This window comes from Protopterus annectens, chromosome 11.part0 (genome assembly GCF_019279795.1).
Source record: "Protopterus annectens isolate FY-2018-M chromosome 11.part0, PAN1.0, whole genome shotgun sequence".
NCBI lineage: Eukaryota > Metazoa > Chordata > Ceratodontiformes > Protopteridae > Protopterus > Protopterus annectens.
The window spans coordinates 1,547,081,137-1,547,103,690 of record NC_056745.1 but is presented as its reverse complement, the minus strand read 5'-3'; the positions used below and the strand labels follow the sequence as shown (position 1 = coordinate 1,547,103,690).

Sequence of the window (22,554 nt, the reverse complement as noted above, 5' to 3'; positions counted from 1 at the left end):
AAGTTTGTAGTTCGGCAATAACACTGAACACCTATCTCGACCCATGTTAAAACCATTCCTAGGTTGGCTTTTGGTGTTCGATATTACCGTTTTTTAACTTCCATGTTCGACAACAGTACAGTCAACGGAGTACGCTTCGAAACTCTAACAGTAAACTTTTCATAATATTTAAAACAAGGGCCAGAAATCAATGGGGTAGGCAAAAGTACAGTGACCAGTTCATACCTCCTAGGTCATCTAATCACCCTATTCTCCACCCCATTCCCCAAGTCTAGAGTCCAGTAGAAGAGAGAGGACCAGCATTCAAATATGACAGAATAACCTAACTTCCCAATTACAGCTCCTTCCTCCATGTAGTGGCCCCTTTGAGCTTCATGTAGTTCTCCCTGCTGCTGGAAGTGTGCCTTCATATGCTGATTTTTTCAGCCACTGCACATGTACAGTGGCAGTGTGATTGATAGGCTCACAGTCAACTGATGTAACACCCAGTGTTTTTCTCTCTCTCTGTGTCAATCAAGTGGTGAGACAGAGTCATCTCCCTTCCACCAGGATGGCAGAGCTAGCAATGGGTGTTCAACTCCTATCTTTTCCTCACTACATCTTCCAGAGCACCTGCATCATTAATTAGCTAAAGTGTGACAATCACTATTTAAAACTACTTTCAAAATATCTTTCAAAAATATAGAACAATAAACACGTGATCTTCAGTATCGTATGTTCTGTTACACGTGATCTATTAAGTTACTCCTCGCAAGGAATGGCCCTGCCAGCATTACCACTCTCAAAAGAATGTGTTGCTTTACTATATTTATACAAAATTACACACACACACACACACACACAAAATGTGTGTGTGTGTGTGTGTGTGTGTGCGTGCGTGTGCAAACACAGTTTGGTGGTTCTCACTATATAATGTGTCAAAATGTTATAAAACTGATGTGGCATAATATAAAAAATACTGATGTAAACACAATATTATTGTAAACAGTGTAGACTGTACTTCTTTAATACAGGCAGCTCTATCATTGTATTAGGTAGAAGGCATCCCAGAGAAATCACTGTTAATGAGCAATTATTCAATTAAAATGAAGTATAAAAGGAGATCTATAAGCCTGCTAGTGACAGAAACAGGCCTCTCAAAGCAGGGGTAATTTGTGTACGGAACAGCAACTCTGGGCAGTGTTCTGAAGCAAAGACATTTCAAAAATAGCCTAAAGAAGCCTGGTGAAGAAAAAATATTTGTAATGTGTTAAATTAGTATGACAGACTTTTCTTTATGACACTGACAGAAAAAGTCCTTTGTATAACATTATTTACTTCACCTGTATAAACAAGGTAAATCTGCACTATTATATTTCCCTCTGTTCAATAAATCATGGACTGGCAGTCTCTGCTGCATTATGTTATACAATACAAAACTGGAAGAGAATGCAGGCATAACTAGCAATTTTTTTCCATGCCAAAGCGCATCCTGACATACCTCTCAATGCCTGAAAACCTTCTAATTGAGCAAAATTTTTCTTCCTGAACTGAAGAGGCAGCAGCCCTGTTGTAGGGGTTAAAACCCATTTGGTGTACATCTGTGTTGGTTATTAAGCTAAGATGATAACCATGAAGCAACTGCTTCAGACTACTGATGCTGCTGCAACGGGGGGGGGGGGGGGGGGGGCAGATTTACCTCTTAAGCAACTTAACCAAGGAGGAAGATCTCCAGCAGTACCTCATAGCCTTTGAATGGTGCACCCACCAGGATGGATGGGGCCGGGGGGGGGGGGCAGATTTACCTCTTAAGCAACTTAACCAAGGAGGAAGATCTCCAGCAGTACCTCATAGCCTTTGAATGGTGCACCCACCAGGATGGATGGGGCCGGAGTGAGTGGGCTAGAGTCTTCTCAGTCTAATTAACTGAAAAACCTTTACAATTATTCATGGGCATGGAAGGAACTGAATAGCAAGATGATATTAAAGATAAAAAAGCACTGTTTACTTCAGCTGGTGTAATCTCTAACATTCAAATGTGTCATAGCAGAAGCTCTAACAAAATGGTAAGATTTCAATTATGTGATTTTAAAGCATGTATTTAAACTATGATTCGGTCCTGGAGGATCCTTTAAGTATCCATTTTGAAGTTCAGTCTGTCTTCATATTTATATTAGTGAAACATTTCTTATCTTTTTATTACCCAAAACGTAGTGGCTTCCTTTAATATTCTGTCCCTAAATGTCATTAGCTTATCCTGTGCAGTAGAGGTACCACTTACCATTTATGTGCATTCCAGATACTTGCAGTGTTTTCCTCTGAATGGTTTCCATTTACTATGTTTCATAATGATTCTAGTGCAAATGAAGATTCCAGCCCCTTGCCTCCTGAGAAGCACCTAATTATTCCCCACAAATCTGCAGACATTCTACTACTGCATGTGTAAGGGGACATTTGACTGTTGTGTTATTCAATCTACCCTCATTTGCAAGTGTCATTCACAAGTAATCCTGGTTCACAATTCAGCTGACATTCACATGTATAACAATCCTACATAAAATGAGACTATAAAGAAGGAAAAATGTGCTAAGTTGTCCATTATGGGACAAAAAACTGCTTGGTAGTACAAGACAGTATTAAGATTGCATCTACTTACTTAGCGGTTAAACTGTATATTGTGGAGAGAAACAAACTGGTTACAGGATCAATGATGAAAGAACTCTGTACTTTGTGTGTGTGTGTGTGTGTGTGTGTGTGTGTGTGTGTGTGTGTATACCTAAGAGAGAAGATAAATCAGAAATACACACTTTACACAGCCATGTATTAGACTACATTTATTAAGAAACTGAAACATCCATTAATGCCTTTAATATTTCTGGTTTCTTTGCCAGTCCTACAGCCAGTGTCCCACTGCAGTCTTCAGAATCTCGTAGTCCAGCTGACAGAAGTACTCTTACACATTCAACATGCTGACCCGCACAAGCCATATGTAATGCTGTAAGATGAAACAAAACAGTATCAGCATAAAGATCAAAACCTGAGACAAATAACTTAGAAATTTTGTACATGATTCACGATATGCGAATATATTCACAAGAAAAACTTGCTGCAAATTGAAATGTCTCAATTATTTTGGAGATTCTCTCTTCTCAGTTACACAACAAAGATATAGAATGCTATCCTACTAGAAATGTATTTAGGAGGCATTCTCAAAACATTGTGGAAGAAACTACAACAACATAAACAATTCCATTTGTTGGTATATAACAAATGGAACTGTTTATATTCCAGTAATACTGTTACCTCTGATATACCTCAGCCAATAGTTCCTCCTCCATTACCACAGTTCTATTAGAATCAAAAAGCTATGCCAAATCTCCCCTACTCTCCTCATTAGTTTACTACCTCATAATACCAAATACTTCATTACCTTCCGTGCCGCCCCACTAACGAGTTTTTTTTTTTGGGGGGGGGGATACCAGGAATATACTACCAGTCCAGCTATCTGAAATTTTGTAAATAATTATATGTCACTTGAAAATATTAATATGATTTATATAGAATTGTGACACTGCCACCCCAGTTATCTGGAAGTTTGTAAATAATCATATGTCATTTGTGAATATTGATATGATTGGTATGCTTGCCTTACAAATGTAAGAGAACTACATGTTATATACTGAGCTTTAAGAATGTAACCACAGTGTACCCTACTGGAAAAGAACAAAAATGTATATAAACTATATGCCTGTGCAAATGTATGTTTAAATAGTAGAAGCTGGAACATACAGAGTTAACTTGCCTTCAAGAAAATAAGTTGAAAACTAAAGTGTTTTACAATTGTGTTTCACAGTTTCAGTGCAACAAGCAGACACAACGTCTGGAGCTACAGGTTTTCCTATTGTCTTAAAACAGAAATAATAACTAAGTTTCAAATGTAAAAGTGTTTAATTTCTTTTACGACTTCCAGTTCTGAGCAAACTTTTGAGAGATATTTATTTTTCACAGAGAAATATTAATTTTGTTAAGTTTTTGTTAGCCTGGGTACTGAAGGCAGGTGACAAAGAGTGATGTCATCCAGGCTAACCCAGCAGTAATATGGGATATTAATTTAAGAACTCTCTGAGAGAGGGAGGGAGGGCATTTTTGTATCTTGTCTTGGACCTAGAAACATTAATTCAGTACTTCTGCATCTGCCTTGCTCTGCAAGTAAGTCTAGAGTAATCTCTCTCTTAGATACATATAGGAATATAGTAAAGATTAGTTTAGATGTTGTCTGTATTTATTTGAGACTGTCCTGCGATGTTGTTTTAAAATATTTCCTGTGATTCTGAACTCTGTAGTTACTGTGTTGTTTGAGTATTGTCTTGTTGTTTTATTAGCTATTATTAAATATATTTAAACCTTTTAATTGTGGCTGGTTTGTTTAGAGATATTTAAGCTCTTAGAGTACTTGCATATGTATTTAGTGACAATGTACAGGCCACACCTAAATAGTCTTGCTCTTGGTCAGACTACCATTTGGATTAATAATAACATTACACAGTAAGGTTGGGCACCCTTTGGTAAGGGCCTTAAAAGTAGTTAAGTAGTGGCTGGTGGTAGCTGGTACTACCTTATAGTCTGGGCAGAAGGGGGCATAGCTAGTAAACCTGTGCCAGCCTTTCCCAGGTGTGTGTTTGTGTATAAGTCAAACCTCAACGTTTGTCTGTCAGCTACTTGGGCAGGGACATGAAGCACTGGTTGGACAGATAGGGTGCTGGAGGTTTTGGCTTGGCCACTCAGCTGAGATCTCATCCCTATAGTTGTCCCAGTGGAGAGTATTATTGGGGATCTGGAGAAAAAGGGAGAAACCAGCCCCAGACTGACTGTGACCTCTGTGTGCTCTTAAGGGAAATTACACTTTACTGTGTGTGTACTTGTAATCCTCTCAATGTGTACATCCCTCATTGGTGCTAGTGGTGAGGACTGAGACTCCTTGATTACTGGGCCAGTGCAAGGGGCATCACACCTTCTCATACTAATGTACCTATAATCTCTTTACTGCTCTGCCTCTAATACCCACCGCTTCATTAGCTTCTCATACTGCAGCATTCCTACACTTTCAGCAGAATTCTACCATTCTTCGATTACATTTATTTATATGACATTTGTTAACCGGGTTAGTCCATCTGAGCCAATGGCCTGTTTTCAGTGGAGACCTGAGGAGAAAAGTTCCAGCAATACAAACATAAAAAGATAACATAGTAGTTAATATACAAAATCCAAGAAAAACAGTGCAGCAATACAACATAAGCAAAAATTACATATGCAGTAATCAGGTGAAACGAATACCTGTAATAAAAATAAAACAAAATGAAGTAAATACAACTAGTACATTTAACTATTTACAATAATGACATATCTTTCCCAGGTAGCATAATGTAGTATTGTCTAGTGAGCAGATTAGTCATTGAATTATTAGATGTAGACAGGTAGTGAAAAGAAAAAGAAAAGAAAATGCAGATTATACAGGATTTAGGCAAGGGCAGGCTTTTGAGTTCAGAAAGTAGTGCTTGACTTCAGTTTTAAAGGTGCTGGGACTAGTGATGCTACGAATGTGAGGGGGTAGTCTATTTCACACAAGGGACATAGTGTGTTTACAGAAGAGTTTACCGAAATTTTGTTGGGTTTACAGATGTCTAGAAGGTGCTAGTCGGAACTATGAAGAGACCGGGCTGGGGTATAAGGGGATACTAAGGTAGAGAGTGATGGGTAAGGCTAGCAGTCTGTTGAGTAGGGAGTGTGTCAGCTGCAGCTGGGCAGGTAGTAAGAGCTGGGGGAATTATAGCCAATGAAGCCGTTTCAGGGCAAGGAGATGATGGGATTTATAAGGTTGGTTACTGGCGAATCTGGCTATGTTACTGTAAACTTGTTCTAGTGTGGAGAGAAGGTTTGACTGGAGGTGAATTAGGATAGGAATAGAGGAGACATGGAAGGAGACAGGCTTGGGCAAGGGTGAGTTTGGAGTTGGGAGGAAGAAATTTCTTAGTCCTGTAGAGAAGACCCAGTTTCGTGTTAGTTTTTTTGATACAGTGTTGGATATGGATGTCAAATTTGAGTTGGGCATCTGTTACTGTACCCAGTAACTTAGGCTAAACTTTGATGAGAGTGTTATCTAGCGAAGAAATAGTAAAGGTGGATTTAAGGTGTGGAGAGTTTTGTGAAGAAATAGTAGGAGCGTAGGTTTTTTGGGGATGAGTATAGGTTGATGCTCTGTGAGCCCTTTTTTCCACAGATGAGAAGGAGTTTTGGGTGATGGAAAGAAGTTTAGAGATGTTGTCAGCACAAGAGATAAGAGTAGAGTCATCAGTATACTGTATGAGGGAGGACGTGTTGCAGGAGGAGTAAAGATGATTGGTGAAGATGCTGAATAGGAGGGGACAAACACTGAGCTTTGAGGGACAACAGTTTGGATAGGTAGGAAAAGGGAGCAAGCAGATTACCATCTGACAGACTGGAGTTTATTTGATAGATAGCTTGAGAAAGTACAGTTGTGTACATTTACCATAAATGTAGATGTTCGAGTGTATTCACTGTTGCAGTCATCACCTGTGGGTTATCCCTGCTGTGGTAGCCCTTGGCCATCCCGAATACCAGAGTCAAAGTTTTTCTGCATTGGCTGCTGTTGCTTGCTGGCTGACGTCAGGTCGTCAGTGCTATAAAGGAAGGCAGCCGACACCATTACATCTGTTTTTCTTGCCCTAACCAGTCAGAGGTCCACGTAAATATAGTGAAGTGGTCCTGGTGGCTAAAAGCCACCGTTAGAAACTTATGTCTCCCTAAAGAAAGAAGATATAAGGGGGAAGGAGGGTGGGAAACCCCGACTGCAACAGTGAATACACTCGAACATCTACATTTATGGTAAGCGTACACAACTGTACTATGTTCTTCATGTTTCACTGTTGCAGTCATCACCTGAGGGAGGATTCCCAAAGCTGAGGTGGTAGGATTAGCAAGAGACCAAGGAATGGATCAGCATGCCCTGCAGAAATGCAGAGGCAAACCCTGCCCTAGCCTTAGAAAATAGAAGTAGGTGGTAATGCTTGGTAAAGGTATGGACAGAAGTCTGGGTGGCAGCTTCCAGAATGTCCCTGGTGGGAACTCCTCTGAGGAATGCTGTGGAAGTGGAGGCTGCCCTAGTGGAATGGGTTCAAATAGACTTGGGGGGGGGGGGTTCCCATGCAAACTGTAGCAGACATGGATACAGTGTGATATCCATTTGGAAATGGTTTGTTTGGAGATGGGTTTCTCCTCTGCCCCTGGGGCAAAGCTGACAAGAAGTTGGCCTGTTTTCCTGAAGGGTTTAGTACAGTCCAGATAGTATCTGAGCTGTCTGTGCATGTGCAGTGAGTGCAGAATTCTTTCCCCCCTGTTTTGAGGGTTAGGAAAGAAGGTGGGTAGATGTATGGCCTGGTTGAGAGTTACATTAGATACCACCTTGGGCATAAAGGAGGAATTAGTCCTCAGGGAGACCCTGTCTGCATGGAAGATGATGAAGGACTCAATTGCCATCAGAGCCTGAAGTTCTGAAACCCTTCTCACTGAGGTGATAGCCAGGAGAAAGTCTTCCAGGAGAGGTATCTTAGTTCTGCTGAAGCAGCAGGTTTGAAGAGTGGTAAAGGTAGATGTTATGTAGTCCAATTTCGCCTACATTCTTACTCGCGGGTTCGGAGCCGAATATCGGCTCTGACACGGCCAACTGTTCTACTAGCTCAAAGTCTCTCATTGGCTGGGCCAAGCAGGTATCCCATGCTGCACTGCTCCATAACATCAGATCTCATTTGCCGCTCGTGTAGCTAGGACGTGGTCTCGCTTGGCTGTGGCTAAGTACCTTCTCTTTTTTCAATTCTCTTGAGAATTTTGCTATTTTTCAACCACAAAAGCTATTTTAACAGCTATTTTTTCTTGTTGATTGTTTGCTGTGTTTATGTTTGTGTAGTTGGTATCCCTAACTGTTCCAGTGGGCTAGGCCCTTTTGAGTTAGAGGACCTAGTCCTCCTTCTGTGTATTGTTCATTTTAGTACGTTTTTTTGGTTACTGGATCTAAGCTAGCTCTTAGCGTTTCCCCTTGTTGTAGATAGTGTGTTGTGTATTTAAAAGAACCATTTTACTTGGAGGTTCTTTGGTTGCAGTTGTGTAGTGTGATCAGTAGTTTTTCCCGCCCTTGCTGTTTTTTTCTGGCTGGGGCTTTTTTCAGTTCTCCTAACCGGGAAAAGCCAAAAGAAGCACAGCACTGACATATACAATTGTTCCTTAATTCTGTTAACAGAATAAAAAAGTGCTAACCACTTTTTAAAAAAAAGGTCTAATTGTGCAAGATGTCTAAGGATCAGAAGGAACATAAACTGTCCGGTTTTAAAAAATGTTCCAAGTGTAGTTACAAGATGTCCATCAAAGATGGACATTCCGTATGTGTTTATTGCCTAGGAGCAATTCATTTGCAAGAGTCTTGTAGCTTCTGTCATGCCTTCAGTCCGAAGGTGCTCCAGGAGAGGAAAAATAAACTAATATTGAAGGGACTCATGAAACCTTAGTTTGAGGAGTCTTTAGACTCGGCTTCTGGTTCTCAATCCAAGTCTAAAGCTTTGAAGGTGAAAAAAAGATCTCCGGCTCCGTCTGTTTCTTCAGAGCCGCCAGAGAAACTCTCCAAATTGATTCTAGCTCCTCGGCTCCTCTGTCCTTGGAGCCGCTGGAGAAACTCTCCAAACTGACTCTAGCTCCTCGGCTCCTCTGTCCTCGGGGCCGCAGGAGGTATCTGTAGTACTGGAATTGACATCAGCTCCTATTTTATTGGAACCCATTTGGAGCCGGTCGCCCAGTGTTAGGCATGGCTCTCCTGGGAGGAGATCCCAATCTCCCTCCCTGTCCTCCAAATCCTCCAGGCTTTCTGATTTGGATGTCAATAGGGTGGTGCAGAGACTCCTGCAGTCGCCGGTGTTGGCAAAATTATTCTCGGCTCCGACCCAGTCGGCTCCGGAGCCCGTCCCGATGCTTGTATCGATGGTTCCTCCTCCGAGCACTTCCTTGTCTTCGGACCCGGAGTGCTGCGCTCCGAGTGATGTTCTTGTGCCGGCACCCCTTAAGGGTTTATCGGTGCCGACGTCGGCTCCGACCCTGTCGGCTCCGTCCACAGGCTTCGGCACTCGGGTTTCGTCAGTCGGGCCCGAGGGGGATACTTCGGGACACCTGTCGGTTCTGAGCCTCCCTCTCAGCGCATTGGCTCAGGGGATCCCAACCCTGGTCATGGCCTCCGAGGCCCGTCAGTCCTCGGATTCAGGGGGACTGGCCTTCGAGGCCATGTGGAGCGTACTGGCCAGATCGTCAGTTACATCACCCGGATCGGTCATTCCGTCCCCTTCCACCCTGGGCTAGAGCCTCTGATGTCCCCCTATCCATAGATGCCGGAGCCCAAAGGTCTGGGGATACCCCCATGAGCGGTCCCCAACTTTCTGAGGGCCCCTCAGAGTCTGTGGCCCCCAGAAAGAAGATGTGCAAGAGGAAGCACACAGACTCCCAGGACGAGTCTCTCACTTCTGATACCGACCTCGAGGAGTCGGAGGGGTCCCCCATGTTGTGATGACGTCTCTTTCTCCGACATCCTGGAGATTTTGAGACAGAGAGGTGACTGGCCGTCCAAAACCCCTTCCAAGGAGGAGTCGGTATTCCTCAAGGCCTTTGGTGCTCAACCCTCCGCCTCCTGGGTGTCTCCACCCTTCGACAACCTCTTGGATTTAATCTGTCGAAGGGTGTGGGAGAATCCTGATTCGGTGAAACCTGTACCCAGAAGGCCCAATAAGTTTCTTTCTGCTCCTCCGGGAAAGAGTTTCTGTCCAAAGGGGTTTCTGTAGATGCCATAGTGGTGGCGGCGGCCACACAGAAGGAAGTAGCCGAGACTTCTTCCTCCGTCCATCCTCCTAACAAGGAGTCTAGGACCATGGACTGGTACGGGAAGCATACCTTCTCGTCAGCGACCTTCACCTTATGGTCACTGAACCACCTCTGTCATTTTACTCTGCTCCAGAGAGATCTCCTCAAGGAGTTAGGAGATGCTCTAGCGGGTAACGTACCTGAGGCATTAGCGCACATGGTTAACGGCCAGGTGTCTACCCTCAATTCTATCATCAACAAGTCCATGAGCCTCATATCTTATGCAGCTGAGGGGGCTAGTAGGGCAGCCAGTTCGGTAGCAGCCCTCAGGAGTCAAGCCTGGATGCGCCTGTGTCATTTCGCGGAGGCCTTCAAGTCTTCTTTAACTGACGCTCCCTTTGATGGGTCCTCGCTCTTTGGGACCAAAGTGAAAGACACCCTCACCAGATGCGAGCAAGAGGGAAAGACTCTGTCTGCCGTAGGGGTCCATTTTTCCCTCCCCTCTAGGCCTTACCCCAAGACTCAGAGGGGTGGGAAGATGTGGTTCAAGAAGTCGCAGAAGTTTTTCCCTGCCGCACAAGGTGAGTCCCTCTCCAGAGGCAGAGGAGGGGAAGGTTATTCAGGAAGACGCTGCCCTAGAGACAGAGGAGGCCCCCGCAACTCGGGAGACTGTGATTCCTTTTGCAGTTCTTCCTACCATCGTTCCTGATGTGTTGCCCGACTGTGCTATTCTGGAGGCAGTCGGGGGCCGCATATCGTTATACCCAGAAGCCTGGGAAAGCATCACCCAGGATCGATGGGTGTTACGAATAGTTTCTGGAGGTTATGCCATCCCCTTTTCGTCAGACCCCCCCCCCCCAGTCAGAAAAATCCCGGACGTTCCACCCAGTCAAAGGGATCATGCAGCCTTAGAGGTTTCAAAGCTGCTAAAGAAGGGAGTCATCCAACCTGTCCCCTCAGACCAAATCAGATTAGGGACTTACTTAAGACTCTTTTTGGTGCCGAAAAGGACAGGGAACCTGAGACCCATTCTAGATCTCAGCCGATTAAACCACTATGTTCTGAAGTCCAAGTTCCAAATGGTCACCCTTCTGTCCATTTTTCTGTTGATGGAAAAAGAAGTATGGATGTGCTCCATCAACCTCAAGGATGCTTACTATCATATCAAAATGGACACGGCATCCATGAGTCACCTACGCTTTCGGCTGGGAGCCAGTCATTTTCAGTTTCGTGCCCTGCACTTTGGTCTCACCACAGCCCCCAGGGTGTTCACCAAGTGTTTGGCAGTGGTGTCAGCTCACCTGAGACGTCAAGGATTCCAAGTGTTTCTGTACCTGGATGACTGGCTCCTCACCGCCCCCACCAGGCATCTACTCATCCAAGCCAGGGACGCTACCATTACCCTCTGTCAATGACTTGGAATAACATTGAACTGGGAAAAATCTGCCTTGCTGCCCTCACACTGTGTCACGTTTATAGGTGCAGAGCTAGACACCGTCCAAATGCGAGCCTTCTTGCCACACAAAAGGATCAGAGTATTACAGAATCAGGTTCACGCATTATTACCCCTCAGGAAAGTACAAGTGAGATGGGTTCTTCAGCTTCTGAGCACCATGGCAGCCACCATTATGTTAGTGCCTCTAGCGAGATTACACATGAGGCTTCTTCAATGGCTTCTCTTTGCCCAGTGGTCTCTCCAAAAACTCCCCCTTTCTCACCAGATCCTACTCACAGACCGATGCAAACAGGATCTTGGTTGGTGGCTGTGCTCCACCAATCTGGACGAGGGGAAACATTTGCTCCTCCATCACCTGTCGCCACGGTGACCACGGACACCTCCCAGATGGGGTGCGGGGGGCACTATCTCGGCAGGATGGTCCAAGGCACGTGGCAAGATTACGAGGTACATCTGCACATCAATGTCCTAGAGATGAGAGCGATGTTACTGGTGTTGCGGGCACTTCACAGCTCTCTTCCTCTGGGGACGATTGCGATACACTCGGACAACATGTCCATTGTATGGTATCTAAACAAACAGGGAGGAACCAGATCTTACCCCCTGTGCAGAGAGGCCATGCGAGTGTGGCAGTGGGCTGTGTCTTCCCAACAGTTCCTAGTGGCAACGCACATTCCGGGGAAGGCCAATGTGATAGCAGATAGGCTGAGCAGAGCTATTCTGATGCCTTACGACTGGTCCCTGAACACTCTGGTTGCGGAACAGATATTCAGCAGGTGGGGTCAGCCTTGTTGCGATATTTTTGCCAATCCCCTCAATGCCAAATGCAGCAACTACTTCACCCTGATCCCCCCACAGGGGGAATCACTCAGGGACGCTCTAGTCCACGATTGGCCCTCCGGTCTGCTCTATGCTTTCCCCTCCATTTCCTCTGTTAACAAGAGTGATTCAGAAAGCCCTATCCTTGGGAAGCAATATGATTCTAATTGCCCCACACTGGCCTCGCCAAGTCTGGTTCTCCTTTCTCCATCCATTCGTTGTGGACACTCCTTGGATTCTGGACCCAGTACCAGACCTACTGACACACATGTCGGGACAGTTCCATCCCTCCCTGCGGACCCTCAGGTTGACAGACTGGCTACTCCACTTCCGTCGTTAGTCAGACTTCATTGCTTTTCACCTGAGGTAGTGCACATTTTATCGTCTTCTCATAAGTCTTCGACTAGGACGATTTAGTCCAGCAAATGGAAGAGATTCTCTATTTGGGCTCATGCCCAAGGAATTGACCCATACACAGCCCCAGTTGCTGATGTTTTGGAGTTCTTGTCCATGCTCTTTCAGCAGGGCTCTGTGCCCACCACCATTAAAGTTTTTGTCCTGGAAAACAGCTTTCCTAATAGCCATGACATCAGCCAGACGGGTGTCAGAGATTCAAGCTCTCTCCATCAAACCCCCGTATTTAATTTTTCATAAGGACAGAGTTTCTCTTAGACCTAATCTGTCCTTTCTTCCCAAAGTAACATCTACTATTAATCTCAATCAGTCTATTGAGCTGCCAGTGTTCTTCCCTCAATTCTCGAACAAGGCAGAGTTTAGATTTCATCAACTGGATGTGCACAGACAATTGCGATTCTATCTACACAGGACCAAACACCTATGAAAATCTGACCAATTGTTTTGTTTCCTTTTCAGAAAAGAGAGCGGGATCCCCTATTTCCAAGGTTACCATTTCCAGATGGATTTCGAATTGTATTTCCTTTATTTATTCTTCAGCAGTAAAAAATCTACCGTTCCCCGTCAAGGCTCACTTTACTAGGGCTGTTTCCGCGTCTATGGCATACCATGCCAGACTATCTTTGGATGATATTTGTGCTGCAGCCACATGGGCTTCCCCGCACACTTTTATTGCTCATTACAAACTGGACGTGGCTTCTAGGGGCCGGGCTTCCTTTGGTTCCACAGTCCTCAGGATTATCTTCCTTTGAGCCTCCCAGGATAGAGGTGCTGGGGACGCTGTCCCGCGAGTAAGAATGTAGGTGAGATTGGACTACATAACACCAAGAAGTTATGTACTCACCATAACATTCGATGTATGTAGTCCATCTTGCCTCACATTCTTACGTACCATCCCACCTGCCCCCTTCCTGGAGGATCTGGAGGTTAGGATTGGTGCCAGAGTACCCTTCAATAGTAGTTTGTTTTTTCTTACCCTCCTTGATAGTGTTCTACCTTATTGGGTTGTTGTTATGCATGAGGTGTGATTGTGGGGTTCGCAGCAAACTAGATCTGGGGTTAAGGAGCAGTGCAGCATGGGGTACCTGCTTGGCCCAGCCAATGAGAGACTTCGAGCTAGTAGAAAAGTTGGCCTAGTCGGAGCCGATATTTGGCTCCGAACCAGCGAGTAAGAATGTGAGGCAAGATGGACTACATACATCGAACGTTATGGTGAATACATAACTTCTTGTTTTTCCAAAATATAATTCAGGTCCCAGGCTGGAGTGGGTGGCCTTCTGGGAGGTCTGATATTAGAAGCCCCTCTGAGGAATTGTTTTATCAAAGGAAAGGAAAACGGGCTGTTCTGTATCAAAATGAGCTGAAATGGCTGAGGCGTGGATTTTAACAGAGGAGAAGGAGAGGCCAGTATTAAGTAGCAACGCTAGGTAGTCCAGGATAAGAGGGATGGGAGATTGTGAGGTATTGCCCCCTCTGGACTGGCTACAGAAGCAGAATCTTTTCCATTTCCTGCATAAGATGTTCTGGTGCTGGGCTTTCTGGCCTCTGTGATAATGTCTAGGACCTGTTTGCTTAACAGGGGCCCCTTGTTTGCCTTTAGAGTATTAGCCCTGCTGATAGTTTGAGTGCACAGTAAGGGGTACCAATGTTGTCTGGGCCAATCTGGAGCAGTGAGGATGGCCTTTGGTCTCTCCTCCCTTATTTTGATCAGCACCCTGGGGATAAGAGGCAGAGGAGGGAATGCTTACACAGAGTGTTCCAGGGGAAGGTCAAGGCATCCACCTTCCATGCTAGGTGGTGATACTCCCTGGTACAAAATTATTTCAGCTGATGGTTGGGATGTGAAGCAAAAAGATCCACCTCCGGAGTCCCCCACACCAGAGTGATTTGTAAAAAGATTTTTCTGTGGAGCTGCCATCCAATAAGCTTCTGCTTAAGTGGTCTGCCAGGGTGTTGTTGATCCATGGTAGGTATTGTGCTTCCAGGTGTAGTCCCATGGAAGAGGCTGCCAGCCAGAGGTTCATGGCTAGCCTGCAGAGAGGGTAAGAATGGTAACCTCCCTGTTTGTTGATGTACCACATTACTGTGGTGCTGTCTGTTTTGATAAGGAGAACCCCTGGCTTGAGATGGGGTTTGAAGGATGTCAGAGTATTTTGTACTGCCATCATTTCCTTCTGGTTGATGTGTAAGGGAAGGTGCTGGGCATCCCAAAGACCTTGGGTGCACCTGCCTTCTAGGTGAGCGCCCCAAGCTATGTTTGAGGTGTCAGTGGTAATGGTCTGCCCAGTTGGGCAGAGGGAGAAGGGAAGACCCTTGTTCTGGGCACAGGCCCCTGCCCACCAGAGAAACTCAGCCCTTATGCTGGGGATCAGAGGTAGAGAGGTCTCTAGAGGCTGACAGTGCTGACACCAGAGGTTCTTTAGGTACCAGAAATTTTTCTCATGTGAAGCCTGGCCAGAGGAATTAAAAGGATGCAAGATGCCATGTACCCCAAGGCTTGCAGGAACTTCCTCACAATGCGGTGAATTCTGGAAGCCAGCTGGGTAAAATAGAGAGACAGGAAGCTCTGTTTTTTCTGGGGATAGGAAGGCCATTTGGAATGCTGTGTCCAGCAGTGCTCCCCCCAAAAAATGATCTTCCTGGAGGGTGTTTGCCTTGATTTCTTCTCATTGATGGTGTACCCTAAGGAGGTTAGGAGGGTTTTGACAAAGAGGAGGTCCCTGAGAAGCTTTTCTTTGCAATCTGCCTGAATGAGAAAGCCATCCAGATAAGGGTAAATTTGTATATTTCTCTGTCTGCAAAAGGCTATGGCTGGGGCTAAGCATTTGGTGAATACCCTGGGAGCAGTGTATAAGCCGAATGGTAGCACAGAGAACTGAAAGTGTTGTGAGCCTGCTCTGAAACTAAGGAATTTCCTGCAGGATTCCCTTATGGGGATGTAGTGGTAGGCATCTTTTAGATCTAGGGTAACTAACCAGGCATTTTTTTGTCAGCATAGGCAGCAGCTGCTGCAAAGTTAGAATTTTGAATCTGAGGACCACTAAGAAGGTGTTCAGAATGGATAGATCCAGGATGGGGCAACAAGTTTCCTCTTTTCTGGGAACAAGGAATAGTCTGGAATAAAAGCCTTTGCCTGTTTGATCTGAGGACAGGTTCTACTGCCCCTTGGGATATGAGAGTTTGGACTTGTTTCAATGCCTCTCCCCACTGATTTGGAGGCAAGTCTGGGCACTCTCTTGGAATTTTGTGGTTCGTTGAAGAAGAATTTGTATCCCTGAGAAATGAACTTTAAGACCCATTGGTCCTTTGTTACAGAAAGCAAATTCTCTTTACATAGGGACAGTCTTCCTCATAGTTTTTGGTGAGTGAAAAGAAGGCATGGGGTGGGGGGGGTAATTGAGAGTTTTTGCCATAGAGGGGTGGCTTAGAACTCCCTGCCTTGGGAGTGGAAGTTGTCCGCTGTTTGGTTCTCTGCTATGCCTGGGATAGGAGTCTGGGTGGTCTGTCCCTGCAGGGCTTACCTTGCCCCTGTCTGCTAGGTGCAGGAAATGACCAGGGAAAATTCCTGCTGAACCTAGGAGGTTGTACCTGAAGGAAATCTTTGACTGTTTGCATAAATGTTGCTTTGTCTTCCATCTTTTAAGCACCTCTTCTATTTTTACTCCAAACAAGCAGTCCTTATCCAAGGGTGCATCAAGTAATTTAAATTTGACATGATCACTGAGAGGTTGTTCCTTCACCCATGCATGTTTCCTAATGACAGATCCTGACACTGCTGCCCTGCTTGAGGCTTCTAGGGTGTCATATCCACAGTTTAAAGAGTGTTTAGCCACTTGGCAAGTAGAGTGCAATAAGTCTGCTAACTCTTTTGAATTGGCACAGTCAGAAAAGGTTGAAACCTTCTGTTTTAATAGTTCCAAAGTGTGTTGTTGATATTTTAACATGTGGAACTGACAGTTGAGTGCTCTGATAGCTAAGGTTGCAGAGGTGTATACATTTTTACCCCGTCTGTCCAGAGCTCTGGAGTCCTTGTCAGAAGGAGTAGGTTTCTTTGCAGAACTAGCCTTAGCTCCTTTTGGTCCCTGTGTAATGACCTCCAGGTCTGCAGTAGGATTTCTGAACAGGTATTGGTGAGAATCTGGTACTCTGTAATACCTGTCAGGTTTTCTGGGAGCAGGTGGTAGGGCGTCAGGAGTTAAAGCTAGATTCCTGGAAGACATCATCAACTATCTCTAAGACAGGGGGGTTGGCCAAGGGTCTGTGCTGGGGCAGGTCTAGAAATTCTCTTAGTCTTTTCTTAGATTGAGGGAAGTCCTGGGTTTCCCAGTGGAAATGTTCCCCGAGGGTGTGAATGGTTTCCCCAAAAGAAAGATCTTCTGGTGGGGAGGCAAGAGGAATGGATTCCTCTGCATCTGAATCCTCATAAGCAGTAAGAGGTTGTTGTTCCTCTTCAAAATCTGAAAAATCAGACTCCTCAAAATCCTGTTCTGTCAGTATTTCAGGGGAAGGGTCCCTTTTCCTTTTAGAAGGTGCGGCTTGACTACCCCTAATAAGGGTGATAACATCTTCTACCATTTTAAGCATTTGAGTCTGGGGTGGTAGAGCAGGGGTAAAATGGTGGCTAGAGGTAGTTTCCTAGGAGTGGCCTTGCCTCTCGGCCTAAGAGTATCCATTGGTCTGAGAGAAACGGGTAGTCAGAGGAGAAGACTTTTTTTGTCTAGATTCAGTAGTGTGAAAAGCCTCCTCGGAAGCCAGTGCCTGTATCGTGGCTCTGGACCCAACTGAGGCAGAGACAACCAAAGGCTTGGAAGACAAAGAAAATTTCTGTGGCATGCCAGACCCCAAAAGGGTCCAGTAGAGGCCTGCAAAGGTATCAAATTGGGCATCAGGGACTGCGAAAGTGCCTCACTGAATTCCGGAGAACTGATGACCTGCTTAGCAGTAGAGTCATCGGAAGGCTTAGACTTGTGTGGTCTGTCTCTGTCTTTGTCCTTACATTTTTTTGGAATGTCTACAGATTGCTGGCTGACCGATGCCATTTCAGAATGTGAAGGTGGAAGACGAAAATACCTGGCTACAAAAAGAGCTCTATGATGAATGGTTCTCGCATTAAAGAGGGCACAGAACCGCAATGGGGAACGTCGTGTTCTGGGCCAAAACAAGTGACGCAGTATGAATGGAAGTCTCGGTGTGGTATTTGCTTTCCACAGGAGAGACAAATGTTAACTTTTTCAAACATCGGCTGGTGCAAGAAAAAAGGATCCCCAATGGGGTACTTAGCTTTAGACGTTTTCAGCTGTAATTCAAACTCTGGTAGCGACCGACCAGCACACTTGTGAACTGCTTCTGCTACGGGCTCCATGGCAAGAAAGACTAATGTAATGGCATTGGCTGCCTTCCTTAATAGCACTGACAACCTGATGTCAGCCAGCAAGCGACAGAAGCTGACGCAAAAAAAAATTTACTCTGGTATTCGGGCTGGCCGAGGGCTACCACAGCAGGGATAACCCACAGGTGATGACTGCAACAGTGAAACACGAAGAACATTCAGTGAAAAGTAGAGGGGGAGTAAGATCATTAAGCTTAGTAAGTAGTTTGGAATGGGAAACAGTACTGAAAGCTTTGGAGAGGTCAAGAAAGAGGCAAGAAATGAGGAGGTTTTGTCCCTGGCTTCAGCAACAGTGTGAGTGAAGGACAGGAGGGAAGTGGAGGTGCTGCTGTGTGGACTAAAGCCATGTTGAGTGGGGGTCAGAAGATTTTCATTAATAAGGTGAGTTAAAAGCTGATTGTGTATACATTTTTCGAGGATTTTGGATAGAGCAGATAGGATGGCAGTGGGTCTGTAGTTAAGATGGCTCAGTGGAGTTACTTCCTTTGTGAAGTGGAATGGTATAGAAAGATTTCCAAATGTAGGTGACAGTTGACTCTTGGATATATCTATTTATTAGGATAGAGACAGGATAGGCTATGGAATGAGCAGAAAGTTTAAGAAAGAGGGCAGGGAGGTTATCGGTAGAGGGAAAACAAGGTTTCAGTTTTAGTAGAAGTGATTTGATGTATGCTGTAGAGATGGAGTTGTACTGAGTGTGGTATGAATGGTGTGAGGGTGGTTATGGCTTTGGGAGGGTTGGGTAAGTTTTTGAATAGATTCGATGAAGTGGGTATTAAGTAACGTGGCAGTTTCTAAGGGAGAATTATTAGGGTAGGACTGGGGGTGGTAGGTTGACCTGGACTGCTTACATAACCCCTTCACCTCCAATTGCTTCCTCAAATAAAATCTCATACCCACTTTGGAATTTTGTTACTCTATACTGAACTAATGTGTTGTATTTTCCTTAAGACCTCATTAGATCCAAATATAGTGAAAGTTTTAAAACATGAGGAGAAGAACTCTAAGATGACTTTTCAGCTTAGTTTATCATAACTATTTCGGTGTCAAGTGGGAATGGAAATCAAACCAGATGTAGACAAAAATCAGACAGCAACTGAATGTGCCTAAAAACAAAAGAAAGAACATGAGTGAAGGACCAGGTGGGAAGGAAGAAAATGTGGAAAAGGTATAAATATTGTAGCTAGTACAGAGATCCCCCAGAACAACAACCTCATGGTGATCAGAAAATGATGCAGGAATTGTTAAGGAAAGGTGAACGCAGTGGTGCAGTGGTCAGAGTTGTTACCTCACAGCAAGAGGTTCTCTGGTTCGATTCTCAGCTGGGATGCCTTCTGTGCAGAGTCTGCATATCCTCTCTGTGTTTGCGTGGGTTTCCTCCAGGTGCTCCTGTTTCCTCCCACATTCTAAAGACATGCGTCTGGAGCATTTCTGCCTGGGCCTCTGCTGAAAATGGGCTCTGTCACAGTTGGACTTTCCTGGTACACAAATGTTAAATAAATAAATAACACAATAAAATAAAAATAGATGGAAGGTTAAGAATGGTGGCCCTGGATAGCGGACTACATACATGGTTTATAAAGTCCATTGAACATGTGGAAGAAACAGAGAAATGCAGGTACTGTACAAAAGAACTGGAAACAGTTGCACATCTTGGTGCTGGGTTTGACACACTCATGGCAGAGGGCCTGCATGCTGAAAGGGAAAACAATGTGTCAAGACTGTTGCACTGGGGATTGTGCAAACACTAGAATATACAGTAGTTGAGAAGCATTGAAAACATGAACCACAAAGCATTATTGATAGTGATGACGTTTGGCTCACATGGGATAACTCAATACCAACAGCTGAAAAAACAGATGTGAGTAAATCAGATATAGTAGTCTAGGAAAATAGACAAAAATAGCATTGAACACTGTAACTGCTACACCTAATGATTAAAGTGTCTTATGTACTGAGACACACAAAGTCATAAAATTTCAGGATTTGCAGACAGAAATGAGAGCAATGTGGAGGAAGGATACCTAGAGAATTCCAATAGTTGTAGGAACAACAGGTCTAATAAAAAAGTATTTACTGTAATATTTAAATATATCAGTACATCTAACTCCACAGAAATTACAGCAGGAGTCAATTCTGGGGACATTGTAGGTGCTGTGACTAGTACTTTTGGCTAACATTAAGGAACTTTATTTATACCATGACTTGGGAATGGATATCATTCCCCTCATGGTATTAGACACGCAAAAGTCTTTGAAAAATTAAACTGATCAAAAAGTACAGTTTTGTACCTACCATAAATGTAGATGTTCGAAGATCCACATTGCTGCAGTCCTTACACTTGGGTAGTCCGCTGTCCTCGGTCGGCCCGAATATCAAAGTATAAGGCTGACGTCGGTCAAGGCACATTAGACTGACATCAGGACGTCAGGGTACAAATGTGCATGACCGACGTCATATCCTCAGTCTTTTCTTGCCCCAGATGTCAGAAGACCCTAAAAGAAAGGTCAAAACCAAAAGACAGCAAACAACCAACCAACCACCCTAGCACTAATAATATATACCATATATACAATATACACAATATATACAACCCAACCCACACAACCGCCTCTAACTACAGAGGGGAAGGAGGGAGGGTAAATTGGACTGCAGCAATGTGGATCTTCGAACATCTACATTTATGGTAGGTACAAAACTGTACTATGTTCTTCATCTCACATTGCTGCAGTCCTTACACTTGGGTAGAATCCCAAAGCAGAGGTAAGGGAGGATGGCAAAACTATAGAGAAGCAGGAGCTGCCAAAATGCCCTGTAAAACAGCAGTGGCAAAACCAGCCCTAGATTTAGAGTAAAGTGGAAGGTGATAATGCTTAGAGAAAGTATGCACTGAACTCCCAAGTAGCTGCCTCCAAAATATCTTTAGTTGCCACCCCCCTTAAAAAAGCTGTCGAAGTGGCAGTAGCCCTAGTGGAATGAGGCCTAATCCCAGCTGGAATCTCCTTGCCATGATGGGAATAACAGAAAGCAATGCAAAACCCAATCCACTTAGAAATAGTTTGTTTTGACACAGGCTTGCCCTGAGAACTCAAAGCAAAAGAAACAAATAACTGCTGAGACTGCCTGAACCCTTTAGTTCTGTTCAAATAATATCGCAGCTGCCTGTGTACATCTAAAGTGTGCAAAATCTTTTCCCCTTTATTTTGGGGATTTGCATAAAAAGTAGGCAAATGAATAGTTTGGTTTAAAGCCACACTAGAAACCACTTTAGGCATAAAGGAAGGATTAGTACGCAAAGATACCCTATCCTTATGGAAAATTAAGAAAGGCTCAACCGCCATAAGGGCCTGCAATTCAGAAACCCTTCTTGCAGAGGTAATGGCCAACAAAAAGCAGTCTTCCATGATAAATATTTCAACTCGGTAGTAGCTGCAGGCTCAAAAGGTTGTAGAGTGAGTTTCTCCAACACAAAATTGAGATCCCAAGCAGGAGTAGGAGCTCTACGTGGGGGTCTTATATTCTTTGCCCCTCTAAGAAATTGCTTGAACAAAGGATGAGAAAACAATGGTGGGTCACAATCATAGTGAGCGAAATTGCTGCAGCATGAACCTTAATAGAAGAGAAGGACAAACCTTTGTCCAGTAACTCAGTAAGATATTGAAGAGCCATACTTAAATTAGGCTCAGAAACATCAAAATCCTTTGCTGCACTCCAAAATAAAAATCTCTTCCATTTATCTGCGTACACTTTCCTTGTACTAGGCCTTCTAGCTTCCAAAATAACATTCAAAACTTGCTGTGGAAGTTGAGACCTTCCATGGTTCAAAACAGAATATGCCAGGCTGTTAGGTGAAGAGAGTGAAGCTTGACATTGAGTAAATGACTGTCCTCCTGAGACAACAGGTGTGGAATCGAAGGCAAAGGCCATGGAGGCTCCCGTACCAGACTTCTCAGTAATGGGTACCAGTGCTGTCGAGGCCAATTTGGAGCTATTAAAATCATCTCTGGCTTGTCCTGTCTGACCTTTAAAAGTACCTTTGGGAGGAGAGGCAGAGGTGGAAAGGCATACACATGAAGATTGCTCCAATTGAAGGAAAGAGCATCCACTTTCCAAGCTGTGGGATGAAACCTTTTCGTGCAAAACTTTGGCAGCTGGTGGTTTAGTGGAGAAGCGAACAGATCTATGTCTGGAGTTCCCCATGACACTGTCAATTTCTGAAATACATGAGGATCCAATTTCCACTCGTGGGGATCCATAATTCGTCTGCTCAACACATCTGCTAAGGAGTTCTGTGCTCCCGGCAGAAACCTTGCCTGAAGATGTAACTGTAAACTGAGAGCAGTCTCCCACAAAATCATTGCTTGCCTGCATAGAGGATAAGAATGTGTTCCCCTTGCTTGTTGATGTACCACATGACAGTTGTGTTGTCTGTTAGAATCAACACCTGCCCTGGAAGAAGTAAATCCTTGAAAGCTATTAATGCAAACTGGACTGCTAACATCTCCTTCAAGTTGATATGTAGATGTTGTAGTCTGGCAGGCCACCTGTCTTGTATCCACTTCCCATTTAGATGAGCTCCCCAAGCTTT

The 22,554-nt window shown here is 44.5% G+C and overlaps 1 protein-coding gene across 1 annotated transcript in view; it reads right to left on the bottom strand.

Moving 5' to 3' along the window:
* Window positions 1-2,798: 2,798 nt before the first annotated feature.
* The window catches only part of ANKRD16 (ankyrin repeat domain 16), a 371,524-nt gene continuing 351,768 nt past the window's right edge, over window positions 2,799-22,554 (bottom strand). Inside the window, exon 7 of the mRNA XM_044088822.1 lies at window positions 2,799-2,974. Within this exon, the coding sequence (XP_043944757.1) occupies window positions 2,817-2,974 (158 nt within the window). The 3' untranslated portion in view covers window positions 2,799-2,816. The remainder of the gene's footprint in view (window positions 2,975-22,554) is intronic.